Genomic DNA, 20,396 nt, shown 5'->3' with positions numbered 1-20,396 from the left:
GGCAAAGAAAGCTCTCAGTTAATAACTGTGAAAGTGCTAATTATCAAAGCTGAGCAAGCAGATGATGTAATGCCAAGAAGAAGAACAATTTTGTTATTTTAAAATCTCAAAAATCGAAATATTTCAAACTTATCATGTGTTTTAAATAGAGAGCGGTTCCGCGCCAAATCGGTAAACGATGAAACTCGACTACCTTGGATTCAAATGGAATTTTGCACATAGTTTCGATATAATAGAATAAGTTTATTCCACTGGTGGAGAGACCATTTAAAATCATGAGTAACTTCTGATAAGGGCGTATGTATTTTTAGCATTTAAAAAAAATGTTCCTCGGAAACCGTTTGTTATAGAGAAAAAGTGTCTGAGGAGGGATGGTAGACAATCAAATAGGCTTTGTAAAAAAATACACTGAAAAAAATACTTTTATTTTCATGATTAAATCGAAATTAAACCTTAAAACACAAATTGCAAAAAAAAAAGTATCTTCGATTTTTTTCAAATTTTTTCTGTAAAATTTCAATGTAAAACCAGATGTTTTAAGCACAGTTTCAACATGATGCAATCTAAAATAAAAAAGTTTTTCTAAGAGCAACTTTTGGTGCATTTCTGAAAATTCAATTTCTGGCCATAGAAAAGACGCTTTGATGCTGTAATATGATTCTTCACCCAAAAACATTTCAAAATGCTTATAACAATGATCTTCCTAAAACTAGCCGCTTTCTAGATATTTAGGATTCAATTATATTAATATCATAAAACTTAAGAAAATACTCCCGTTTCATAAGTTACTCCAGATGCTCCACCAACAATGTTACGTTTATCTCTTTCCACATTAATATCCCATGTTTTAAGGGCAGTTTCAACATGGTGCAATTTAAAATAAAAAAGTTTTTCTTAGGGCAACTTTTGGTGTATTTCTGAAAATTCAATTTCTGGTTATAGAAAAGGCGTTTTGATGCTGCAATATGATTCTTTATCCAAAAACAATTCAAAATTCTAATAACAATGATCTTCCTATAAGTAACCGCTTCAAGATATTTGGGATTGAATTATATTAATATCATAAAACTTAAGAAAATACGCCCGTTTCTTGCATTATTCCAGATGCTCCATCAACAATGTTACGTTAATCTCTTCCCACATTATTGGGTATTTCGTTCACCACTGGACTGTGCAGTCAGTTTTCATAAGCGCGAGAATGTAAATAAAAGTGCGGTCCTGCATCAAATCTTGTTGGTGTCTTCAGCGCACTTATTCTACGATTTATAATGAATGAGTGCGCTGAAGACATCAACAAGATTGGATGCAGAATCGCACTTTTATTTTCCTTCCCTCACTTATAAAAACTAACTGCGGAGTCCAGTGGTGAATGAAATGCACAATAATATCCCATCAACTTTATCTTTGACACTTACACAAATAAACGAATTGTTGAGAAGTAACAATAACAATATGTAACAATATTATTAGCCGCCACCAATCCCTCCAAAATGATCCGTCAAACAAACCAAGACAAATACGGAGTCAAGGCCCAGAGCCTGATCGTTCCCTGCCTTTTATAGCGGATTCTATCGAACTTTTCTATCTATCCACTCTCAATTTTCTCTTACTCGAAGTAACTCCCATTTTGCTTACCCGTACAAGCGTATACCTGGCCATGCTGGCAAATCATGACCGTACAAATTTACAAATAGCGATTAACAGTTAAACAGATAAACAGTTAACGTTCAATATTAGATCAAAATGGATTTCACAAAAAGGTACAAGTGCTGTAGACCGTTCCCGAAGAGTAACAAAAATGTTCATCATCGAAACGTTTTTTAACCGAAGAAATGATTCAAAAACTAGTTGCCATGCAATGTGAAGTTCCTCTTAACCCTCTAATACCCAACCCCGCCTTCAGACGGGGTACACTTTGGAATTTTGTGTATTTTTTCGTAGCTCGGAAATTAAAATGATTTTATTTTTGGCCTAAACCTTGACTCATAACACGCATATAAGAAAAGTTTTTATGATTTTTGAAACTTTTTTGTGTTATTGAAAATTGTTTGAAAAATTGTATTCTTACATAACCTACAAATGCCTGGGATTCATTTAACGTGTATTATAAAAAATTGTACCTTTTATATTTTTCTACGATCAACCTATCACAGAAGAAGAGCCTGATGGTATTGAAATGATTTCAAATCTGTTTTTCCGTTAGTTACACGGAAAATAAAAAATGTTCCAGAAAAAAAATAAAAAAATCATATTTTCAAAAGTATAGTAAAAACTCAAATTTTTATTATTGTCTAAAATCAGTAACCAGAAGAGGCTTCAAGAAAAAATTGAAAAGGATAGGGATGTTCAAAAATAAAATTAATAAAAATCAAAAACCAAAATTCATAAATTTGCGAAGAAAAATAAATCATTGCCCAAACCGTGTTTAGAATGATTTTAGATAACGAAAAATAATATTTAGATCGAAAACAAAAATTTGGGTATTAGAGGGTTAATACGTCGTTGAAGATTTGCGGCTCATGCCGTGTGTCTGTGTATCGTTTTAATCCGCAAATCAACAATCGTGAGGACCAACCTGCAACGTCGAGTGCGAATCAACCGTTATCATCACAGGATCGTTTTAATCCGAAAGTCAACAATCGTGAGGACCAACCTGCAACGTCGAATGTTAATCAACCATTACCATCACAGGATGGTTTAGAGGAGATACCATCAGCAAGCTCGATAGTGTCAGCATCATCTAAAAACAGTGATGTACTAGACTACTCCAGAATTCATAACATCGAGCTCTTCAACATGGGAATTTCTGGTATCAGCGTGTCACCGGTTTCGTTGAGAAAACTCGAACAGAACAGTTACCCCCAACAAAAATTCAAGGAAATCACAAACGGTATGCGAAGAAGCATTTTCAACTTTCCTGAGGAAGAAGATGAGGCAGCAGTCCGCGAACAAAAATTCAAGGATTATGACGAGATGATCAACCAACTGAAGGAAAAATTTTCCGACGCTGAGACAACAAGGCCCGAGAAGTTCCGTATTTTGACAGTTTTGCCGAAGTCGTGGTCTGTCCAGAAAATGGTTACAGAGTTTGGCATCAACAAGACATGGCGATGGAAGCCAAAAAATTGGCTGAACAAAAAGGAGTATTGTCTACACCAGATAGCAAATGTGGACAAAGTTTGAATAATGAAGTCGAACATAAAGTTCTTCAATACTTTAACGACGATGATGTCAGCCGATCATTACACGACGAAAGAGACTTTGTTTCCATGGTAAAGAATGGTAAGCGTCAGCGTGTCCAAAAAAGATTATTAATGATGACACTGCGAGAAACTTACTTCAGATTTATTGAAATCAATCCTAATTCAAAAATTGGATTTAGTTCGTTTGCATCCCTCAGACCCAAAAATTGTAAATTATTGTGTACCTCTGGTTCACAAACGTGTGCGTTTGCACATTTCACGAAAATGTGAATTTAATGCTTCACAGCCTGAAGAAATATTCGTTGGACTTTGAATACGTTAATTACATGGAAAAAATTGTATGTAGCTTATCAACCAGAACAAAATATTGCTTTCTTCGTGAATGCAATAACTGTCCAAAATTAGATGATTTTGAAAAATGGTTTTTAGAGGAACTAGAAAAACGCAATTTGATTGAAATTAGTTTTGAACAGTGGATTTCTACCGATAGATGCGATTTGGAAGCATTAGTAAAACCAGAGGATGAATTTGTGTCATATTTTAGTTAATAATTAGAGAAATTAGTAACTCACGATTACATTAAAAAGCAACAATCTTCATTTCTTAAAGATAGAAAAGCAACATTGCAAGAAAACGAAGTTGTCGTCATATGTGACTTTTCTGAAAATTACACATTTGTTCTTCAGGATGAGGCTCAAAGCCATTACTGGAACAACGATCAAGCAACAATACATCCATTTGTTGTTTATTTTAATGATGGAGGAATAGTAAAGAATTTGAGCTTTGTTGTTGTGTCTGAAGTCATGAGTCACGATACAGTAGCAGTGCATGTTTTTATATCTAAACTAATAACATTTTTGAAACAACGAATGCATATCAAACGAATGATATTTATGTCAGATGGGGCTGCATCCCAATATATAAAAAAAAAAAATTGCGACCTTATGTCAATTTAGATCAAAGTACGACGTAGAATGGCATTTTTTGCCACTGCACATGGTAAAGGGCCATGTGATGCCATTGGTGGCACATTGAAAAGGATGGCTACTAGAGCTAGTCTGGCAAGACAGCATGAGCATCCAATCACTAATGCAAAAGCTTATGAGTGGGCTAGTAAGCGGAGAGAAGAATACCTGACAAAATTGTCATTTTGTTTTGTGTCACAGGAAGATTACGAACAAGGATCAGAAAAACTAAGTAATATAGGGGAACTTACGTATTGTCGGCAGCCTAAGCAGTTGAACTTTTAGGAAGGCAATTATACACAACAACAAAGCACAACAATTAACAGGAGACACCTGAACTACACTTGAGCACACTTAATTTATTAAATATTATGCATAACACACTATTTTGTTCTCTAAATCGTCTACTTTTCCTCACCAAAGTCACGAGGCACTTGTTCTTTTATCGGCAATGCAATTACTATTGTCGGCAACAAAATTGTTCTCTTCGGCAATCCAAAAATGTACAAAAACTAGGTTATGTATTGGTAACACTTCGTATTTGTTGACAATGCCTGAAATTGAACGTCATTAATTATGTTCTACTCGTTGAAAGGGCCAATGCAGAAAAATACAGACTACACTGAGAACAGCATTGCAGTTTTAAATAGAATAGCTGAGAGTCGTATTGAATACACAACGCCACTAAATCTGGCAGACTAAGGCGCCGTCCACAAGTTACGTAACGCTCTAGGGGGAGGGGGAGTAGGCTCAAACGTTGCGGCTCAAACACAAAATTTACTTTTTCACCGTTGCGGAGGGGGGAATGGCCAAACACGGTTCTCTTGATTTGTTCTTATTGCCTATCAATTCTACATGCGGCGATCTGGACTATAGAAATTCATACATTTTGCCTTAAAAATCTATAACAAAAGGTCGAAAAACAAAAGGTTGAAAGGACAGAAGATCTAAAGACAAAAGGTCGAAAGGACAAAAAGTCGAAGAACAAAAAAGGGGAGACAAAAGCTCGAAAATCTTTTTTCAAAGAAGGAAAAAATTCCCACCAAGCAAATCATTTTCGACCTTTTGTCTTTCGACCTTTTGTCCATAAACCCGATAGACGAGGGGAGTGCGCACGAGCCTATTGATCACAAGGTTCTTGGTTCGATTCCAGGTAACAGGCTTCAAATTTATCCCTCTCCTTTACCATTATAACGTCTATCTTTTGATACTATCAAATGATACTATCACTATGGGTAGTGATAGGGATACTATCACTTCTTGAAAAATGATGAATAGAAGATAGACTATATTATCTCTATCAATTGATAGACGGATGGAGATACTATCAGCATTTTTATCACTGTTTTTTTTTTATCATCTATCTTTGGGGAAAAATATACTATTTGCAAAATTCTATAGCTATCCCTATCTATCCTATCATTGATACAAATACTGAAACCAAAATCTTGCGCATAATGGGAAAAAGCCAATAAAAATAAATCAAGGTATGTTCTCATGGATATTATCGAAACGGGCGCGACGAGGGGATGACGGAAATCGATGTGCGACGCCATCTTGAAATCCAAGATGGCGGCCTCCGGTTAAGGAAAATCGTTGAAAACCAATGCAATATGGGTATTTTCGGAACAGTTGCGACGAGAAGATGACGGATATCGATGTCCGACGCCATTTTGAAATCCAAGATGGCAACCTCCGGTTTAGTTAAATCATTGAAACCCATTCAATATGGGTATTTTTGGAACGGGCACGATGAGGGCATGACGGATATCATGAATCATTCATAAATCAGGTTTTTGTTCATGTTATTTTGAGTTACGCTATAAAGAGGTTACGTTATATCGAGGAATGATTTTTCTAATCCGGAAGCCGTTATCTTGGATTTCAAAATGGCGTCGAACATCGATTTTCATCATCCCCTCGTCGCGCCCGTCCCAAAAATACTCATATTGCATAGGTTTTCAATAATTTTACCAAACCGGAGGTCGCCATCTTGGATTTCAAAATGGCATCGGATATCGATTTTCGTCATCCTCTCGTCGCGCCCGTTCCGAAAATACCCATATTGCATGGGGTTCAACAAATTTCCTTAACCAGATGCCGCCATCTTGGATTTCAAAATGGCATCGAGCATCTATTTTCGTCATCCCCTCGTCGCGCTCGTTCCAAAAATGCCCATATTGCATGGGTTTTCAATGATTTTACTAATCCGGAGGCCGCCATATTGGATTTCAAAATGGCGTCAGATATCGATTTTCGTCATATCCTCATCGTGCCCATTCCGAAATTACCCATATTGCATGGGTTTCCAACAATTTTTACACTCCTGAAGCCGCCACATTGGATTGCTAAATATGGAATTTAGTTAATTTTCTATACCCATCGTCCAACAATTTTTATTCTATTTTTATCAATTGATCATTGTTATTTGAGAGATGTTGTACTGATAGTATCATCATAAGAATTTTTGGGATAGCGATACTATCACTCTATCCTCTATCTCTGAAAGGAACCATTCTCTCAGTGACACTATCAGGATGGACAAGAAGTGATAGTATCATCTGGCTGAACTGGTAGTATCAGTTGTCTATCAGATAGATGATAGTATCATCGTATATCTGATAATTTTGATGCCTGCCTGAGGCTACCGTGAAATATATTTTTGCAATGAGAATACATATTTTTTTAAACGTACACATCAAGTCAAATTGCGAAATTTGTTCAAAAATAAATGAGGATTTACGCATTTTTGGCCCAATCTCACCCCCAACGACGGTACTTGCACATTTGTTTTCAATATTCCACGATTTTTTTCTGGTTTATGAACAATACCGATCCATTCGGATCAAAATCCAAACTTAGTCAGTAAAATTGATTTGCGTTCCTATTATTCTCAGTGTATGAGAAAATCAGAATAGGCCCTTTGCAAATCAATTCACTTATGACTTGACACAAAAACATCATCCTCTGATTGCCTGTAGAACAACAGGAGTGTTGCCAAAATAGTTCAACTATTAACAGACGTATATTTTATATGTTTATCAGTATATTGAAGATTATGCCCTACAATCTACTAATAAGAAAGTATTAAAAGGTTCAATTGTTACCAATCCATGCTTTGTTGGCTAATTCCAATAAATTAATTAGTTGTGTTCTATTTTTGCGGTGAATTTAAATCGTGAATAATTAATACAGCGCAATTGAATATGGTTTTCTGGCAACCTAGTCCAGTAATAAAAATTGATTGCCGAGGAAATCAAAGTGCATCAATTTCAGTTTGTGATTTAAAGCATAAAAATTAAGTATTTTCGAGTGCTTTACTTACAAATCAAAAGTTCATCAGTGCATAAGTGATCGGTGCGTAGCCTGTGTGAAAAAATTGGCATTGGAGCTGAGAATTGGACCTTTTAAAGGGGTGAGTTTTTGTAAGCTGTTCTTGTGTTGTTTTATTCGGCAGCTCACGAATGACGATAATTTCGTAAGCATTTATTTGATTTAATGATAAAACCCATGTTATATAATATTTTTGTGAAAGATGTGATTTACATGGAAGATTATAGTTCAAGGAATATGTTGAGTACATTGAAGTTAACTCTTGTTCCATAGATAAATTTAAACAAGGACGATAAGTTAGTGCTGCCGAAAATACCCTCAGGGTGCCGAAGCCATCATTTACCCTACATCAACAAGCAAAGCTAATTTCAGGAACACAGAAATTCCATTGCTTTGTACCCATTTCCGAAAACAAAATCGCAGCAAAACTGTATTCAAGTGATGAGGAAGTAAGCTATTATAATGTTTATAGAAAAGTAAAAACATAATCAAATAAGTTGACATTTAAAATCTGTTCTATACCAATATATATTAAAACAAATAAAAATATTAAAATTATGTACAATAATCGTGACAATAAATAAATAAGGTTAAGAAGTTTAAAGGCGTTTTTCCTTCTTCCCCTCCTTAACGTCATTCATATTATCATCTTCCATCGTAATACCACAGACAAACAGAAGTAACACCTAGAACATTTTTCACAAAATTCTCTCGACGACAAGCACTACCACCATCTAGTGAGCTTATTGAACGAAATAACTTTTTGTGCCACATGTCCAACAGGTGGCGGTAGTGTGAAATGTCAAACACGAAGGAAAGCGACGCGCGCGCCTCTGGTTGTGAACTTGACAACTGTTGTATTTTAAACTGATCGTTAAATTCGTGGGCGATGGAAATTTATCCAGTGTTACGTCTGTTTGTCTCTCGTAATACTTATATTAATTCTCAACAATATTCCAACAATCATCCTGTATCTTTCGAACAGTTCATCCAACCGTCTAAATGTCAAAAAAAAAAGTAGATGGGATATTAATGTGGGAAGAGATTAACGTAACATTGTTGATGGAGCATCTGGAATAAGTTTTGGATAAAAAATCATATTGCAGCATCAAAACGCCTTTTCTATAACCAGAAATTGAAAACACACCAAAAGTTGTTCTTAGAAATTTTTTAACACACCAAAAGTTGTTCTTAGAATTTTTTTTTTTATTTTAAATTGCATCATGTTGAAACTGACCTTAAAACATGGGATATTAATGTGGAAAGAGATAAACGTAACATTGTTGGTGGAGCATCTGGAGTAACTTATGAAACGGGCGTATTTTCTTAAGTTTTATGATATTAATATAATTGAATCCTAAATATCTAGAAAACGGCTAGTTTTAGGAAGATCATTGTTATAAGCATTTTGAAATGTTTTTGGATGAAGAATCATATTACAGCATCAAAACGTCTGTTCTACTGCCAGAAATTGAATTTTCAGAAATGCACCAAAAGTTGCTCTTAGAAAAACTTTTTTATTTTAGATTGCACCATGTTGAAACTGTGCTTAAGACATCTGGTTTTACATTGAAATTTTACAGAAAAAATTTGAAAAAAATCGAAGATACCTATTTTTTGCAATTTGTGTTTTAAGGTTTAATTTCGATTCTTTCATGAAAATAAGAGTATTTTTTGTCAGTGTATATTTTTTTACAAAGCCTATTTAATTGTCTACCATCCCTCCTCAGACACTATTTCTCTATAACAAACGGTTTCCGAGGTACAATTTTTTTTGAAATGGTGGTGCCAAAAATACATACGCCCTTATCAGAAGTTACACTCGATTCTAAACGATCCCCAATTATATGAGATAATTTTCGTTTAATATACTTAATACATCTGCGCAGTTTCATCCTAATCGGAATGGTACATGTCAGATTTCAGCATTTTATGGACGATTTCGCGTGGAACCGCTCTAGATCGACTGAAAACTGGTCCTTCACCCTATTTTTATCAATAATGTTCTTCTATCGTAAGAGCTTTTCTTGCAGTTTCGATCAGCACCACGCAAGCTTGCACTTCTACACAATATTGCTTTCAAGTCAACACTTCCATCACCGCCAAACCCACTTCGTGCGATTCCTAACTTGCACACAACAGCCTCCACCGGCCCCTGACCTTACCCAACACGATCCGTATTAATCTTCACTCACGCAACGCACAGCGGCTATTTTTGCCCCTTTGCTTTATGGTCGCGTTCATCGCCGTTGGCGCCCGCTAGTTGATCGACCGGCCAATCGAACTCTCAATCCGTGGAAAAAGCCATGAATGAAACTATCGAAGCATAGCCCCACGATATGTTCTACAAATTGATTCCGTGCTTCATACGCAACGGGCAGATAGTCGGAAGGTTGGTCTGTCTGATCATCATTGTCATCGAACCAGATACGTATTCATCATGGAGGAGGTCCATTGAGTCAATTTTTGGCCGCCTTCAATGAATTTCTTGTTCGGTTGCGCTAGCCGAAAATAACGATGAAGCTTCTCAATCAATTACGCGAGTAGACGACGTTGGCGAGCAGTTTCAGAGGCAGTGTCATATAGTCTAAGCGCTAGTCGCAGTAGTCGGGGAAGCGTCGCCGGGGTAACCAATTGATCAGCAGTTGGCATGGAAATAGAGCGCTTATGAAAATGTGCAATTCTTCGTTGAGCCGTTGAGGGTTCAACGCTGCAAAGATCGGTCAATCAACAGGCGTGGAGGATTGGGGAATGCAATGACGAGGTATGATTGGTCCATTTCTGCTGCACCGAGAACTCCGCAGTTGCAATCCGGGACAGTTGCCTACTGGGAGATGGAAAGAGATGGCAAATGGGCCGCCGAAGCGCCACCATTTAATTGAATCAACGCGAATTTCAATTGATCAATGCCTACTCGGATCGCTCGATGTTCAAACCCAAGAGTGACTTTCCCTGGTTCGGATCGATCTGGAGTCTGGAGATACTCGTCGGAGATAGGTCGAATTTTGGCAAACGATAATTTTTGCAACATATTAGAGCCCGTACAATCTGGACCGAAGCGATTGATTGACCGAGTCGCAGTAGCGAGCGATCGTTGGTGTCGTGCGGAGTTCTAGTCTCGGGCAGTGCGCTGAATCTGTGATTTTCTTGTCAAGGAACAAAATGGTCTCATCCGGCATGTGCTTGATGCTGCTGTTAGCTGGCATCCACGTAGCTTTGACTGCACCAACTCGTAAGATCTACGAAGAGTTTGATTGAATGTGGATTAATGAGTTTTGATCAATTACAGGACGACGCCAAGAATCGGAAGGATGTTCGAGGAGTTCACTCGACTTGAGTGACTGCGTCGGAAACTCGATTCAGCATTTCGTCAACTTCATGGCTAGCGGAAAACTCTCCCCGAAAGTTTCCGTTACACCATTCGATCCTCTTCTGCTCCCAAATATGACTATCACCCATCAGAGCAAAGAGTTCAAGGCGGTATTCGTCAATCGGTATCTAGTTGGACTGAAAAACAGCTTCGTTCATGACACGAGGTAAATACGGCCGTTTGCCGTCGGTGATCGCATCACTCCTAAAATGGTCCTTTTCTCTTCACAGCGTTGATCTCAAAAAGAAAGAACTGAGCCTCACCTTGCTGATGCCTGCTTTGGAGTTGCTTGGAATGTACACCACCGAGTCCATCGACAACCACGAGGCGACGGAGAATACAATCCTGACCATTTCAATCAGTAAGTTCCTTCTCAATCCCACCCGCGATCACCCATCGCCTAATCTCGAAATTTCCTCCAACAGGGAGTTCGGCGGCCAAATTCCGGGCACGAGGTGACCTGTACAAAGCATCCACCGGCTTCGATCACATCCGGCTGAACGTGACGGACATCGAGCTGGTGATGGGCCACTACATGATCAACGATCTGGACCACAGCACCCACATTCCCCGGACGAATCGGCACTTTGACAGTGTGTCCCGGCCGGAATTTGTCAAACTCATCGAAAAGGACCTGCGGGTGCAGCTGGGAGCCCGACTGCAGCACATCGCCAACGAAGTGTTAGCATTGGCACCGTATCAAAAGCTCTTTCCCGTATGATCTCGCACAAAGTCGGCCTCAATAAAACACTGAGAAAATAACAAGCCAACGATCAATTGCCAATAAAAACAATGTATCACAGTTCCAACCCTTCTCCTGACCCGTCGTCAAGCCGGGAGGCGAATGCAGCGATCGGTTGTCTCTTTCTGTTCCCCTTTTGTCTCTTCTGGTCGCCGCCGTCGTCGCTGCTGTTGATTGATTTCAATCAAAATGGCATTGATGCAGTTCAAAAGCCTTCAAGCCGTACGGACAATAAGAACCATCGGAACGTTGTCGACAAGGGGTTGAAGATAAAAGTGCATCGCTTTCATGGAAGAATAGGGGTGCGTTATAAATAAACTTGCGTCGTAAAAAAATAAAGAGAAGCTATGCACAAGATCACTTGCAGACTGCAGCAGTCCAACGACCCTGAACTTTAGTGGTGAGTGCCCCTGGGGATGTCGCACACGAGGAGTGCAAGTTTTTTTTTAGTTTCGGCGCGTCACTTGATTTGGGTCGGTCGGTTGTTGAACTGGCTCGCCACCTTTTGGCTGATCGTGGAGAAATGGTGCTGCCAGAAGAGTAGCTATAGAACCGTCTGATATCAATGGGACCTACCTCGTAATTAGATTGTTTGGCTGCGACGAATTTGGGCAATGATCGCGGCTTCGTCTCTGTAATTGGCAATTGGGCGGGATGAGGTTTCGCGGTGCGTGGTGTTCGAAAGATATGTGTATTCGATGTTCATTGACGATGCTTGGTAGTGATGATGATCTTTGCGTAGTAGATAAGAGTAGATCATTCATCATAGGGAGAAGTTCATTTTCAATTATCTTCTTGGTCTACGATAGTCAATGAACGCATTGCCATAATCTGACTATGTGACGTAAGCACATTCTGGGTTGTTAAACATGGACCATCGAGCAGTTGTTGGAAATAATCTTGAGAATCAATGAACACTGGTTTTTTCAAATCCATGGCACAGAGTTATTAAACGTTTTTTGCAGATAAGGACTGTTTATTTAAGAAAGTGGACACCTAAATATTAGCATTTTGGTGTAAAAATTCCATAAAAACAAATAAAATTTTGTTTCAGTGTGATCTCAAGTGTTTATTCTGACAGCAGACAAAAGTTGACATAAAAAAATTATAAATTCGAATTGACATGGCGACTCTCAATTTTTTTCTGCACAAATGGTGTACAGAAAAACTGCCGTTCCGAGATTTGGCTTAAATCGCGAAGTGTCCAAATTGAATTTTTTCAACGCTGTGGCCAAAACAGATATGCCTGACGACGTACGATACATCCCAACAGAAAAATTTGGGAAAAATGATTTGGTATGGCAAGCAATTTGCTCCTGCGGTATGAAAGTACTACATATTTCACGACGGGTTCAATCTACGGCGAAAATTACAGAACTGAATACATTAAAAAATGGCTTCTGCCCATCTACTGAAAGCATACCATGCCTCCATTGTTTTTGCCAGACCTAGCATCGGCTCACTATGCTTCAGTTACTTTGGAGATGCTCAAGAAGGAATAAGTCGAATTTGTAGAAAAATGATCGAATCCATCAAATTGCTCAAAACTACGCCTCATTGAAACATATTGGGCAATAATCAAACGGCATCTTAAAAAGGATGGAAGAGAAGCAAGCTCCATCGATTTTTTCAAGAAAATGTGGTCAGCAGTTCAAAAAGCAGTTCGAAAAGTTCCGAAAAAAGTTGTGCAGAATTTTATGGGAGGTATCAAAAGAAAAGTTAGAGCATTCTCCAGCAATGCTCAATAAATGTTCAAATTTATGTGAATTTGATCGAAATTACGTTGATTTCCATGTATTTTAGGTCAGTTGACAGCCGCTTTTCGTGCGCGATAGACGTGTTTTCACAGAGCTCTTTATAACTCTCGTTGTTCTAGTACCCCACGATCACTGCTACGAAACACAAGATGTCTTCGCATCGAAAAAACACTCTTGTTGTTGATTTCAGTGTTCTGCCGCATCGTATTTTAACGGATCAGGTGGAGGAGTTCCTCAAGGATGTCGTTAAGCTCGACATGACCGATGTAAGGAACATCCAGCTGCACAACCTTGACAACTGCCTGTACATCGAAATGCGGGACGCAGGCGTACCCCCACGCCTGGCAAAAAAGCATCATTTGCGACACTACCTTGAGTATCAGGGAATACTCTACTACATACCGATGTACGTGGATGGTCCCACTACCACTGTTAGAATCCACGATTTACCACCACAGATGTCTAACAACACCATATCCGACTACATGCACCAGTATGGCAAAGTCATCTCTAGCCACAACGAGTTGTGGAGAAAGTATTTCGCGGGAATTCCGAACGGTGTGCGAGTTGTACGCATGAGGATGGAGAAGCCGGTGCCATCGCGAATAACAATAGACAAACAGCATACACTCTTCACCTATTCGAAAGACGACAAATCGAAACCAGTCCGTCACGAGAAAGGGGACAGTACAACAACACATCAAGAACAAGCGTCCAGCTCTACTGTTGCAGATGGAACGAACCATACGAACAACGACGACGAACACTCGCCAACACCGCATGACGACGACGACGACGACGACGACAACGACGATAGTGAACGAGGCTGCGAACTGGAAACATCCACGAAACGGCGGCTGTCGGCTAGACCATCGAGCGAAGAGAAAGAAGAAATGCAAACACTCGGTGCGGTCGAAGATTCTGAACTGGACAGAAAACAGTCTCCTGATTTAGGCTGGAGAGTTACTAGATCGAGAAAGCTTAGGAAAATTAATAATTAAATTTGATTTGAACTCATGAATTAGGCGCTTAGAATGATTAATTAACGAATTTGTATAAATATCCGACACGAATGCACGGATGAAGTGTAAAGTGTCGTTAATAAAAAACAAACAAAACAAACAATGTATTTTAGGTAAACTCATGAATTCGATCGAAAATAAACAGTTTACTGTAAAAAACACGTGTCCACTTTCTTAAATGAAGAGTCCTTATATTACAAAACGAATTTTCGGTTTTAATGGCGCTAACATCACTCCGTTACCCAAGTAACCAGTGAGCAGTTAAAAATGCATTCATGTTGCATTCTATGCGCCTACAGAGCAAGACACTTAATGCATATAGTGCAGGTTTTAGCAAAATATCGGGCCGTCTCGATGCAACAACTTCTGAAAATTTTTATTTTCATGTCAAAATGAGCGTAACGCCTCGGCGGAGAGCAAAACAAACACAAAAATGTTTTCTTTTTCGCTCACTCCGTTACGAACCCACCCACTGCTACTTCTCATATTATATTTTGCTGCATTGCCTATGATATGGATTCGAACTCATAACCCAGTGATTGATTTAATGATGTTCCCCCGCGCTACTGTATTGTTTCTACTGTCCGACGTTTCTGAACAGTTGCCGAAACGTCGGACAGTAGAAAAAATACGTGTTTAATTAAGGATTAAAGACTGCAAGCCAGGAAATTCCTTCAACATATCGTTCTTAACAAATAATAGCGGGGATTTTGCATTTTACATATAATGAGATTGCAATATTCTGATATCGACTAAAACAACAGCCTTCGTAGTTTATTCAAAATTCGAACGCTATCACTCTATCTACATAATAAATGTTCAGAGGTTTCACAACTCTCTTTACAAAAACGACAAATATCATCTTCAACCTTTCCCATCAGTCTTAGGTGATATTTGGCTGAACAATGCCCTGTAATCAGTCCTGTGTATGTGCACAGGTATTTTTAGACTAAAATAATAACTTTTGTGTATTCGAAGCATGCGGCGTTTTGAACTGTTTTGACTGTCGAGCCACAGCAGTTTTATTCCAGTTTGTAATCACCATCGACTGTTTCCAGTTCCTTAGTTCCATTTTTATGGAGCATGTTGAAACTCCACAAAATGGCTCTGGACCTAGAAATTTTTCGGTTGATCCAATCCTGGCTAATTCATCAGCCTTTTCATTGCCATCGATTCCACAATGTCCAGGAACCCGGTAAAGATTTACCGTATTATTAATACAAAGTTGTTAGAGCTAGAGGAAGCTTTCCCATACAAGTTTTGACGTGCACGTATACGATTTAATAGCAGACAAAGCTGCCTGACTATCAGAGAACATACATACGTTAGAGTGTTTATATTTCCTTTTTAAGCAAATAGAAGCACATTCCAAAATCGCTTGTATTTCTGCCTGGAAGACGGTTGGCCATCTACCCATTGAAACTGAAAGGTTAACACCAGGGCCTGTTACACCAGCTCCTACTTGACCATTTTGTTTTGAACCATCGGTGTAAAAAATGATGGATCCTGATCGAATTTGTGGTCCTCCCATGGTCCAAACAGTACGATCTGATTCTACCACATTGAACATACGGTTGAAATTGAACTGTATTTCCATCCAGTCTGTGTTGACTGTAACTAATGGATTAATTTTGATATCATTTAAGATGCTTAAATGTCCTTTGATATCACCACTAAGAAGAGGTTTCCATTGTTGAAATCGAAAAGCACTTTTTTCGGCTTCTAATTGAATGAACTGATGTAGTTGAAGAAGATTTAAAATCGCATCGAAAGCTTTTGTGGGTGCGCTGCGCATGGCGCCTGTTGTACACATTGTTGCTAGTCTTTGAAGTTTTGCTAACTTCTGTATGGCGCATTTTTCCTTAGTTTTGGTCCACCACACTAAAGAAGCATATGTTATTCTGGGTCTAATGATGGTCGTATATATCCAGTGAATCATGATCGGCCTCAGACCCCATTTATTACCAAAAGTACGTAGATGAAAAAACCGAATTTAGTACTATACCATTTAATTCCACTAGAGTTTGTATCCTTTGACAGATACGCGTATTTCGACCTCAACTGTAAGGCCGTCTTCAGTGTCGTGTACTAGTCGTCTTCAGTGTCGTGTACTAGTCGAGTCTAGTACACGACACTGAAGACGGCCTTACAGTTGAGGTCGAAATACGCGTATCTGTCAAAGGATACAAACTCTAGTGGAATTAAATGGTATAGTACTAAATTCGGTTTTTTCATCTACTTATAGGTATTCTACTAAACAGCTCGAAGATTTATTACCAAAAGTACGTTTACTTAACCATAGCGCATTTGTTGCTTTATCTATGATTTGTTTCAGGTGTGAATTCCAGTTTAATTTACAATCTAAAATAATTCCTAGGTACTTAACTTCTGTAGAAAGTGTCATCAAAGTTCCTTTCATATGAAGTCCAGAAATTACCAATTTTCTTCTTTTGGTAAATGGAATAATATGCGTTTTTCGAGGATTTATGTCTAATCCTTCTGTAATACACCATTGAATCGTGTAGTCTAAGCCTCGCTGCATTTTGTTGGTGATGACAGAATCGTATTTACCTCGGACTATTATAAAAAATATCATCAGCATATCCTTTTATTTCGAATCCTTGTGATTCTAGGTTTGTCAGTAGTTCATCTATCACTAACGACCATAGAAGAGGCGATAATACGCCTCCTTGTGGACACCTCTTTACAGCTTTTACGGATATAGATACGCTACCGAGAGCGGCTGTAATTTCGCGTTTTGATAACATTTCACTAATCCATTTTACGATGCTGTAGTATATATAACAAAGTTAGTAATAAATATTTTATTGAGTAAAAATAAGTTTGATAGATTTATGACGGTTTAATTCAACCTATTTGGCATCACTGAAAGTCGATTAAACAGAAGACAGATGTGGAGAAATGAGAAAGGCTGACGTTAGAGTGCGTAGAACGAAGACAAACATATATGATTCTCGAGTTGAAGAGAGAGAAAGCACGGGGTCAGATGGCTGTTACGAGCGCGTTGCTGATCTGGGTGATTCGGTGGTTAGATTTCGAGACGAACGGACGTATTTGCACCAACTCTTCGAAATTGAGTTTTGTTTTAGAGATAGGCGGAAGATAAAATTTAAAAGTGGAATTACGACAGATGTATGTGTCAAAACCATGTTTTAACATTGCCCTCGCCATGGATTTATGTGATGCATTATCAAAAGCTCCTTCTATATCAAGAAAAGTTGCAAGCCAAACTTCCTTTGCTTCAAATGTTTTTTTTCTATTTTTGAAACCAGTGCGTGTAACGCAGTTGAAGTAGATTTTCCAGATTGATAAGCAAACTGATGAATGCTTTTAGGATTTTGTTTTCAGTAAGCTGTTTTAATGTAGTGATCAATAAGCTTTTCCATAATTTTCAGCATTATTGATGATAGACTTATAGGTCTGAACGATTTTGGAGAAGTTTTATCTTTTTTGTTAGCCTTCGGAATAAACACAACACGCACTTGACGCCATGACTTTGGAATACAGGGCTGGTAGCAGTCAGACAGTAAAATAATAGTGACTTTAGTGACCAAAATGATCAAAAAAGTGACTAAATAGTGACCAAAAAGTGACCTAAAAGTGACTTGAAAACTACAAGTATAAGTCACAAAAATGACTTGAAATGGAAATACGTTCTATGTGTAAATTAACCTTCTCTCTGTGCGAAAAAAGCTACGTTGTTTGTGTTTTGGGATCCCCAGAATGTTCAACAAAGCAAACATACAGTGTATAGCCTTTAGACTAATGAGCAACTTTGCCAAATACATCAATATTACAAATCTCGCGTTCAGTATCATAAGGGCGTAACTGCAGTGATCGATTTCTCTTCATCGATTTTCTCTTTAGCTAATTACTTGGCCGGGCGATTGTTTTTGACTCCTATTTTTGACTCAGTAGAAAGTATTCATCATCCTTCATCATACTGAATCGTAAAATGCTTCAAAAATCTTTTGAATTTCGTGCGATAATGCGAAGAGAAAATCGACGAAGAGAAATCGATCACTGCAGATACGCCTGTATGATACTCAACGCGAGAAATCATCAGAATTTAGAACCATCGTATGATCTATAGAACGTCATAGTCGCTTAGGGGAATCAGAAAACCATGTTTTTTAGCTAGCGCCATCATGTGGTGAAATTCCCAACTGACCAATGCATAATATAATAGCCCACTCCCTATTGCAAATCTTCACCGAAGAATGTATAATTTTATATAGAACTTCTTCTGAGATATTAGCGTCCAAAGTTTCAAAAATTCGTTGTTTTTATACAATTTTTCACAATTTCACAAAATTTCCCCGCAATGAACGCAATGAAGCCCCCTTTTGAATTTTCTTAATTTTTTTATTAAAATTCAATTAAATTTGCTTTCCAAAACACAGACAACGTACTATTTTCATGAAAATATTCGATGAACTATTTTTTAAGATAATTGATAAAAAATCCTATCACGGAAATTCACCAACGTATGTAAAAATTTCACAAATCGGTTCATTGACAAAAAAGTTACAGCCCCGTCAATGATTCTTAAAAGATGACGCATTTGAGATTTCACTTGACTTATCATTTTTTACGAAACGAACATTAGTTTAATATTGGTGAAAAAAAACATAAACTCTGGTATAATTTTAGCAAACTTCATGTTCATAAGGAACTTACTGGCAAAAATTAATTGAAGATTTTGAAGTACCGATGCAAAACGAATTACTTGAAGCATTTCTCAACAAATCTGGTGAATAAATCGAGAGAAAATTTTTGGTTGTTGACGAAACTGCTAATCTATGGCAGAATTTCTGTTAAATTAAACCGTTTCTTGCAAATAAACAATAACTCCAGAACACAATTGATTATTGACGAATACGAGACCAATCAAATAAGATGACTGTTATTGAAAATAATCATATTACCGTAAGGACGCCATTCACCGCTCATTTAAGGTGAAACATCTCGGAATCCAAAGATGACCGGCACAATGGCCGGCTTGTGCCCCTACTCACGTTTTCAAAGGCACTAAACTGGAGAAATAGTTGGCAAACGGTTCTGATCTTTTTATTTTAAGCTTTCTGCTTGTGCACAAAGCCAAAATAAAAAGTGCACTGTTGTTGGATGCTTCCTTAGCGAGATTTGTGCCTTTGAAGTTTGAGTGCAATCTCAGAAGTTGATTCCAAACTGTGTCACCTTAACAGCATTTCAACACATTAAATTCTGTCAAAAATTGGTTTTTCGATATTTATCGCAACTTTTTGCGCTAGACGCAAGATAAAACATTTGTTTTTGTAGGAAAGAAGTTGACATGTGAACAACGTATAATGGTACCGAATAACACGTGTGCCAATGATACATGTGTAGGGCGCCATTCACCGCTCATCCTAAGTATTAGACTCTATATACACAACTAGTTGGAATTAATTTGCTTTCATTAGCTGGTTGTTATCTTTGTACTATAGTACAACAACATATTAAAGCGTGGCAGCTAAGAAGCATTTTTCAATCTGCCATAATAAATTCATTGTTTAATTCATGTTTACCGCCTTTAACAGCCTAAAATTATTTTTTTAAATAGTATATAATATTAAATCATATGAATTTCATTCTGATACAATCCATTTTGGTATACTAATACATGTTGATGACTTTTATTGCGAAAATTTGTTCAGCTTTTTCAAAATAATTCAATGAGCGATGAATGGAGCATGAGCGGTGAATGGCGTCCTTACGGTACTCAGTGGCGACTCGCAACTTCACGTTTTATCTGATCTACGACCCTGAAATGACTAATTTTGCTTACTTAGATTATATAGCAAACAGTAAACGATAGAAATCGCTTAAATTTATAAACAGGTAGATTTGACGTTAGGGAATAGTCACTGATATCACTATTAATAATTAACTATCGTCAAACAATGTACAAACACTCATTAAAGAAACGTGTTTTTTCTACATAAATAGTTGATGAAAGTCT

General features: G+C 37.8%; 1 protein-coding gene across 1 annotated transcript; it reads left to right on the top strand.

The window, feature by feature from the left end:
- Positions 1-10,441: 10,441 nt before the first annotated feature.
- On the top strand, positions 10,442-11,636 carry LOC5569814. The gene is made up of 4 exons (XM_001652981.2): positions 10,442-10,733; positions 10,791-11,037; positions 11,102-11,232; positions 11,297-11,636. The coding sequence occupies exons 1-4, from the start codon at positions 10,664-10,666 to the stop codon at positions 11,590-11,592; spliced, it is 744 nt and encodes a 247-aa protein (XP_001653031.2). The 5' UTR covers positions 10,442-10,663; the 3' UTR covers positions 11,593-11,636.
- Positions 11,637-20,396: the final 8,760 nt, after the last annotated feature.

Source organism: Aedes aegypti, chromosome 2 (assembly GCF_002204515.2).
Source record: "Aedes aegypti strain LVP_AGWG chromosome 2, AaegL5.0 Primary Assembly, whole genome shotgun sequence".
In the NCBI taxonomy this organism is placed as follows: domain Eukaryota; kingdom Metazoa; phylum Arthropoda; class Insecta; order Diptera; family Culicidae; genus Aedes; species Aedes aegypti.
This window is presented reverse-complemented; position numbering and strand designations above follow the sequence as displayed.

Coding starts and splice junctions, on each gene's coding strand:
- LOC5569814 (XM_001652981.2), top strand. CDS start 10,664: ATGGTCTCATCCGGCATGTGCTTGATGCTGCTGTTAGCTGGCATCCAC. Junction 10,734..10,790: donor AGCTTTGACTGCACCAACTC/GTAAGATCTACG, acceptor GATCAATTACAG/GACGACGCCAAGAATCGGAA. Junction 11,233..11,296: donor AATCCTGACCATTTCAATCA/GTAAGTTCCTTC, acceptor TTCCTCCAACAG/GGAGTTCGGCGGCCAAATTC.